The following is a 7,906-nucleotide window of genomic DNA, read 5'->3' as shown; positions in this document are numbered from 1 at the left end:
TGTCACTATCCACAGAACCACCAACCATGGTTGTTTTGCTGTTAACCTCTTGGTTGGTGATCTTGGATCCTATCCTTCTTCAGGTTAGTGATTTGGGGAGGGCTGTTGAGGTTGAGGTTTGGGTCGTTTGGCTTGGTGTCGCTTTGTCGATGGCATTGCAGGCCTTTTCCCCATCTTAGTGAGTTGTCTTCAGCCTGGCATTTCACACATAAATTAGGTCCTAGTTTGACAGTGCCAATAATGCCACGTGGTAAGAGAGCCATGTGTTGGGATATCTCAACGTGTATGCCCCAGGCACACCTTGGTTTCTATGTGTGTGTGCTAGAGGCACAGTTAGGTGCCCATAAGCACTGTTAGGTGGTGGTAGAAGCCACATAGGATGATTGAGAGAATCTAGGAGTAGATTGAGGAGATGATTGTGGAGCTCAGAGGTCATCAGTGATGTCAGTGATCATGTAAGAGGTGCCTACTTAAGGACCTCACCTTTCTTCATTCCATAAGAAAGAATTCTCAGTTTGTGTTCACTCCAATGTGACACCTTGTGCTAGCTGTATCCTTGACATAGCCTGAGGCATTCCCTTGAGGGGGGGTATGTTGGGATATCTCAAGGTGTATGCCCCAGGCACACCTTGGTTTCTATGTGTGTGTGCTAGAGGCACAGTTAGGTGCCCATAAGCACTGTTAGGTGGTGGTAGAAGCCACATAGGATGATTGAGAGAATCTAGGAGCAGATTGAGGAGATGATTGTGGAGCTCAGAGGTCATCAGTGATGTCAGTGATCATGTAAGAGGTGCCTACTTAAGGACCTCACCTTTCTTCATTCCATAAGAAAGAATTCTCAGTTTGTGTTCACTCCATGCTTTCCTTTCAGTTTACCAACACCATGTGCCAACAAGCATGTTTCTTTTGTGAGTGGCTGAGAGACACACAACTTTCTCTATGGCCTGCATTGTTTCTTCCTTCATACAAAATGCTTAATTGTGGCCTTTAAGTGAGTGCATTTGACTTGTGAATTCTGCAACTAATTTCGACCTTTGTAGCCCAAAAATGGCAAAAAATATGCGATTGATGAGTCAAAATTAGTGCCTATATGGTGGCGACTACCGAGGCCCAAATGATGGCCAAACCAAAAAAGTTCTTTGATGTAGATCTTTGCATGGGTGAAATCTAGGTTTAAACGGGATTGTATTTGGCCTCCAAACGACCAAGATACAGGCCCTTGAAGAAGGGGCAAAATGGGCAATTTTTTGATAAAGGTCGTTCCTCTTCTTTCTTTTTCACTATAAGGGTTGGTTAATCTAACCTAACCTAATGTTCCTAACTACCTTTGAGTTGCCCTCTTTTGTTTTTTTAAAGTTGAGAAAGGATTGGTTAGACTAACCTAACCTAATGTAGTTAGTTGTAATGAACTAAGGTTAGTTTCTATCCTATCTCTCTATAATCTCTCTCTTTCTTCTCTCTCCTTACTCTCTCTCTCTCTCTCTCTCTCTCTCTCTCACTTCCTATCTCTCTCTCTCCACTCTCTTGCTCACACACTTTGGCGAAATGGGGCTAGGCGGCTGGGGTGGTGGCGGAATGATTTGACAGTGGCGATGACACAATGGTGTGGCGCCCCAAGGTGCTCAACACTCGCAAGAAGCTGGGCGCCAGAGGGCGACTGCACGCCCGATGGGGATGGTGCCCAGAAGGTGGCCCGTGCTTAAGGGTGGCAAATGCATGCTCAAGGACGGTGGCTGCACGCTCGAGGGTTTTGTGGGAGGGATTGAGAGGGGGGTGTGGGAGGGGGTAGAGGGAGGAGAGAGGTGAGTTAGAAAGAGAGGCGAGGGTAGAGAGAGGTTAGAGACGGGGGGTGTAGAAGGAGAGTAGAGAGAGGTGACATGGGAGGGGGGGAAATAGAATGGATGAGAGGTGAGGAGAGAGGGAAAAAGGGGGAGGGGCGGTGGTGGGGGGGTGGAGAAATGAAATCCCAAGAATATCTCCACATAACCTGGACCATGAACTCTCCCTGAGTAGCTTAAGTACACCTTGTCCATGATTACCTTCCAGATTTGAAGAAGCACCCACAGTCCTTTGAAGAAGGCAATCTTACATTTCTTAACACACATGAAGAGTAGATTCTCTCTACAGCCTCACTTCAGCCTCATGTTTACAAGTTCTAGCTCTGGGTTTGACATTCCCTGCCCCTTGCGCCGAAAAAAAAAAAAACCAACTTACGAGGGGGCACATCTGCATGTGACAAACATCTAGGCATCTTGAAAAGTGTGATTAGGGTTTGCTTGGCCCCTTCTCTCTCTCTTTCTCTCTCTCTCTGTCTTTCAAATGGCAACAAGCTCGACGTAACCTATGGCTATGGTGAGCAGGGATGAATCAGAAAATATTAACTCTCTCCCTCTCACATGGCCTCAAGCTCAGCTATGGCTATGGCCGCCAGGGATGAATCAGGAGATTGCAAGAGACCATTGCTACACTGAGCTTCTTCCTCCCACCTTAAGCAGATGGAGACTTCCAATTCCTCACGGAGGATCTAAAAAAGTTGCAATGGAGACAGTGAGAGCCATGGCGACAGCAATCGAGCAAGCTGGCGACGACAGCAGAGGGCTCACCTCTCATGCCGATGGCTTTTCAGCGAGCGATTGCATTGCTCGCTGATTCGTATCCTTGCTTGGCTCGGATTTCTGATTTGCCGCACTTGTTTCCTTCGTCTTGAAATGGGGAGGGCGAGGTGTCTCTCATCCTTGTCTCTGCTGTCCTCCGGCCGGGCGCTTTCCTCTGGTGAGACGTTGCTTGTAGAGAATCGTATTCTGCATCGTGATACTGCCGCTTCAAGCACTTATTTTCAAAGGAATACGCATTTGCTCCCACAACTTGAGCCGACTTTCCGTCATCAGTGTCCTTCGACTGCTTCCACTTCTTTCTCCGCTTATGTGGATGATAAATGGCCTTATTTTGCTCGACGACTAGGTGATTCTAGATACAGAAGCAAGAGTTACGTTGAGGGTGCACTACATCCGACATGCCCGGCAGCCAGAGCCTTTTCGACAGAAACTGATTCTGAGACTGACTGGTCAGAGTCCGAAGACACTCAACCGCAGGACGAAGGATCAGAAGCTGAGGACAGAGAAGCGCGGCCTGGTTCTGACTCTGATTCAGTGGAAACCGACGAAGAGCTTGATTTGGAAGCTGAGTCCCTGCGTCAGATGCAGCCCGACCGCACAGTTAGGCGTCCTTCAGTGACCTGGGGGATTCTCCTTAAACAAGAGAATCGGGAAATTGCTGGAGAAACAGTCATACAGTATCTAAAGGGCGAAGGAATCAACACGTCCGAGCTAATGGAGGTTGAAATTCCAACAGCCGTCGAAGTCATGAAGGAGCGTTTAGAATTTCTTCGGAGACTTGGTCTGGATAACGATGCTATCAATAACTATCCTTTCATGCTGGGTTGCAGCGTTCAAAAGAATATGGTTCCTGTGCTGAAGTATCTAAATAAATTAGGCATGGCCAAACATTTTGTGCCAGGATTTTTACGGAAATATCCAATGATCCTGCATGCCAGTGTTGTCATCGACATACTACCGGTCATATATTTCTTGCAGGGTCTGGATATCGACCCTATTGATATTCCTAACGTATTGATGCGATATCCCGACCTTTTGGCTTTCAAACAGGACGGCACAATGAGTACATCGGTAGCCTACCTTGTCAGTATCGGCGTAAAAATGAGACATATAGGCGGCATACTGACAGAATATCCCGAAATTATGGGTATGAGAGTAGCCAGCGTGATTAAACCAAAGGTGGATTACCTTATCAGCTTAGGACTACCACAAACAATCGTTGCCAGAATACTGGAGAGACGGCCGCAATTGTTAGGGTATGATCTGGTACACAGGATGCAATACAATGTGGATTTACTTCTGAAGGCTGGAGTGAAGCAGACGGCTATTCCAGGGGTTATAGCACAGTGCCCGGAGGTCCTTGGCCGAACTTTTGATAACAAGCTGCAATCAAAGATCCAGTGGCTTGGGCAACAGTTGCAGGTGGATTCTGATGGGCTCGCAACTGTCATCGAAAAAATGCCACAGGTGCTGTTTCTAAGGGATAGTGTGGCCTTGGGCAGGGTCAAATTTCTTAAAAGTGTGCATTTCTCTGTGAAAGATATGCGAGCAATGGTCTTGAGCTGCCCTCAAATACTGGTTTTAAGCATTGATGAAAGTTTGAAGCCGAATGTGACATTTTTGATTCGAGAAATGAAGAGAGATCTGAAGGAGGTTGTTGCTTTTCCTCAATACCTAACCTACAGTCTAGAGACCAGGATTCGACCACGATATAAACTTGTTGCAGATATGGGTATGAAGTGCAGTTTAGAATGGCTTCTTAACTGCAGTGATGGGGAGTTTCAGAAAAGGCTGGATGCTGGCATTGTAGATAGTGAAGATATAGGACCTGTCTTTATCATGGGTGGTCATTTACCAGGCAGATGTGAGGAAGAGGAAGAAAAATGGCACAGAATAAACATCTAAATGCATTAGCCCAAGCAGCAAAGCAAGAACGGTTTGATGCTTTGTCCTTTTGTGTCAGGGTTTGTCATTTGAAGTATTCTTTATATACGATTTTGGCTGTTATACTTGCTGTGTACTCCACAGATCTGTGCTTGTATTTCTTAACGCATTCATGTACACATGGAGTGATCTATCTGCTAGTGTTGTGTGAACTTGGGATAAGTCTTACGCTGTTGGAGTTGACTATAGCAAGCAGTCCTCTATTCTCTGACACTGTTCACAGTCTCAGATCTGAGTGTCCTTGAAAGAGTTTATTGTGCACATGTCACGTTGGATCTACTTGTGTACTTCCTATTGGTTCAGATTTCTTCCTTTGGTTAATATTCTTCTGCTGCGTAGGGTAGGTTTCGGTAGTCCTGCCATTGACATGTGGCAGTCCAATAAGCTGCTACTTTCATGCTGCCTTATAGCCAGCCATGTAAGCATGTGTCTGCTGCCCATATGCCACTGTTTGTGCTAACCACATGGCGGCCCATTCTTCCATCTAGATCTGCCCATGTGAGCCATGCTTTATGCCCACATGGCAGCCTCCCATGTCCCTCCTCCATCCTATACTGTTTGTGCTAACCACATGGCGGCCCATTCTTCCATCTAGATCTGCCCATGTGAGCCATGCTTTATGCCCACATGGCAGCCTCCCATGTCCCTCCCCCATGCCCATGTGAGCCATGCTTTATGCCCACATGACTAGAGCAAGCAGTCCTCTATTCTCTGACACTGTTCACAGTCTCAGATCTGGGTGTCCTTGAAAGAGTTTATTGTGCACATGTCACACGTTGGATCTACTTGTGTACTTCCTATTGGTTCAGATTTCTTCCTTTGGTTAATATTCTTCTGCTGCGTAGGGTAGGTTATCGGTTGTCCTGCCATTGACATGTGGCAGTCCAATAAGCTGTTACTTTCATGCTGCCTTATAGCCAGCCATGTAAGCATGTGTCTGCTGCTCATATGTCACTGTTTGTGCTAACCACATGGCGGCCCATTCTTCCATCTAGATCTGCCCATGTGAGCCATGCTTTATGCCCACATGGCAGCCTCCCATGTCCCTCCTCCATCCTATACAAGTGTCATGTCCATTTGCACCCCTAAGATGCAAACTTACAGGTGGGATAATGAACCCTTTACTCAAACAGGAGGCATTGCATGATTTATATAAATTGTCAAACAGGGCCTTTTGGTGTCCTCTGGTGTTTATGTCTGTGTTTGCAGGGTAGGAATTATATAAGAGCCTTATCAAAAGCAAGGCATATCCATTGTTGCATGACAAGTGGACGTAAGCTAGATATTTACCTTGGGAATGACCTTGTTGACTTGTATACAAATTGTGGATGCTCGCAAATTGTATAGATATGCCTCCCTGAGCAAAATGTTCTCACGTGAATTTTGATGATTGCAGGATATGTTACTAAGTACGGACATGCTGAGGAAGCTTTTAGATTGTTTTGGCCAATGGAAAGGGAAGATGTACCTCTAGATGGGGTCACATTCTTGAGCTTTCTGAAGGCATGTACAAGAGTAGGAGCCTTGGAGCAGGGCAGGCAACGTTATTATCAGATGAGAGTGATAATAACGTTATTATCAGGCAACGTTATTATCAGATAAAGAGAGATGAGAGTGTGGGAAATGCTCTTATTGACTTGTATTCAAAATCTAGGAGTTTAGGGTGCTCGTCAGGTGTTTGATGGAATCTCTAAGCAAGACTCGGAAGCATGGAGAATACTGGCCTTATCTTCAATGTGGAATCTTATGAATGTGTATCTTCAATCTGGAAGCATGGAGAATACTGGCCTACTATTTGACAGTACAACTAATGTGATTTGGTGTTCTGGAACTCTCATAATCACAAGATATTCAAAACATGAGCATAGCAAGGAGGCTGAAGTTAGTTTGTACAAGGTTCCTGTGAGAAACGCAGCGCGGAGCGATGGAGAGAAAACATCAAACACTTGCAAGAGAGGACCAGAGAACAAGAGAGACTGCACAGGACCTTGGGAAAAACCTCAACTGCTGGAGAAAAACCCTCCACTGGTGGCTGCACTAGTGTGCATTGAGGTGGAAAACAAAGAGGGGAGGCCCCCTATTTATAGGGTCACCCCCTGCTTAGAAAACCGACCAGAGAGGGAGGGAAATAGCTGACCAGGGGGTCGACCTTGGGTCAGGTCAGGCAGACCAGCAGGTCAGGCCTCATGGCCTTGGTTAGGACCTGTATACCCGCCAAGCAAGGCACCACCGAGGTGCCTGCTTAGAAAACCGACCTGAGGGGGAGGGAAATAGCCGACCAGGGGGGTTGACCTTGGGTCGGGTCAGGCTGACCACCAGGTTGGGCCTTGTATACTTGCCAAGTAAGGCACCACCTAGGTGCTACGTGTGCGTCGTGGTGGCAGCCTGGTAACGGGCCCAAAGTGGGCTCATGTGCCCCCGCAACAAGCCCGTATGGCCTTGCGTTGTCCTGCAGCAGCCGTGGACTGGTGGCTAGTAGATATGGGCTCCGTATGCCTATGCTCCTGCTCCGTACAGGTCGGGTGCATGGATAGCTATCAAGGTGATCCCCCTTTGCCTCTCCTGGGTGGGCAAACCCACAAGCAAGGTTCTCACTCTCCCTCACATGGGCAGGCAGACCCACAACCAAGGCCCTCAATGAGATAGGAGATGAAGCTCTTGGATCATGAATCATCCGGAGAGAGCTGGAATGATTGCTAAGCAATTGTTGTGCCAAGGGCTTGGTGAAGAGGTTCGCCTTGGTTGTCCTCCGTCTTGCAATACGTCAATTGGATTACGTCGTCAAGAACCTTCTCTCGGACATAGTGGTATTGGATACAACTCTGATCGTCATTGTGGATGACGGTCGGGGCTGACTGTGGAAACCCAATCTCTCTAAGAAGGCGATAGAGCCAAACGGCCTCAAGAGTAGCGGAACATACAGCACGATTTTTTGCTCAGTAGACGAGAGAGCAATTGTCGGTTGCCTCTTATTGCTCCAAGTGATGGCTGTCGAGCCGAGAGTGAAATGGTACCCAGTGGTGGAACGGCGAGTGCTGGAATCACACCCCCAGTCGGAGTCACTCCAACCTAAAAGTTGGATCCTGGAATGTTGTTTGGATTGATAGAACAACCCACGATTGCGAGACCCTTGAAGATATTGAAGAATTCGAAGACCAGCATCCCGATGAGTTTTCTTAGGTGTCTGCATGAAAGAGTTGAGAAGACCAACGAAGTAACATGGATCTATTCGGATATTGAGGAGCCAAATTAGAGATCCAATCAACTTACGGTACTTGATGGCATCCACAGGATCATTGGGATCATACTTGGTCAAATTGATATTGGGGTCCACTGGTGAGAAAATG

General features: G+C 47.0%; 1 protein-coding gene across 1 annotated transcript; it reads left to right on the top strand.

Annotated features, from left to right (window-relative positions):
* Positions 1 to 2,258: 2,258 nt before the first annotated feature.
* On the top strand, positions 2,259 to 4,747 carry LOC147886417 (transcription termination factor MTERF4, chloroplastic-like). Its single transcript, XM_087395802.1, has 2 exons — positions 2,259 to 2,772; positions 2,962 to 4,747. The coding sequence occupies exons 1-2, from the start codon at positions 2,709 to 2,711 to the stop codon at positions 4,518 to 4,520; spliced, it is 1,623 nt and encodes a 540-aa protein (XP_087251928.1). The 5' UTR covers positions 2,259 to 2,708; the 3' UTR covers positions 4,521 to 4,747.
* Positions 4,748 to 7,906: the final 3,159 nt, after the last annotated feature.

The sequence above is a fragment of the Dipteris shenzhenensis genome, chromosome 24, assembly GCF_047967505.1.
Source record: "Dipteris shenzhenensis isolate YYH24624 ecotype China chromosome 24, Dip_SZ_1.0, whole genome shotgun sequence".
NCBI classification, from domain to species: Eukaryota; Viridiplantae; Streptophyta; class Polypodiopsida; order Gleicheniales; family Dipteridaceae; genus Dipteris; species Dipteris shenzhenensis.
Note: the sequence above shows the minus strand (reverse complement) of the source record. Positions and strands in the feature narration are given on the sequence as shown.

Bases quoted from the DNA above. Each gene is read 5' to 3' on its own strand.
- LOC147886417 (XM_087395802.1), top strand. From the start codon at position 2,709: ATGGGGAGGGCGAGGTGTCTCTCATCCTTGTCTCTGCTGTCCTCCGGC. The intron at 2,773-2,961 runs GTGAGACGTTGC...CTCGACGACTAG, and splicing joins CGGCCGGGCGCTTTCCTCTG to GTGATTCTAGATACAGAAGC.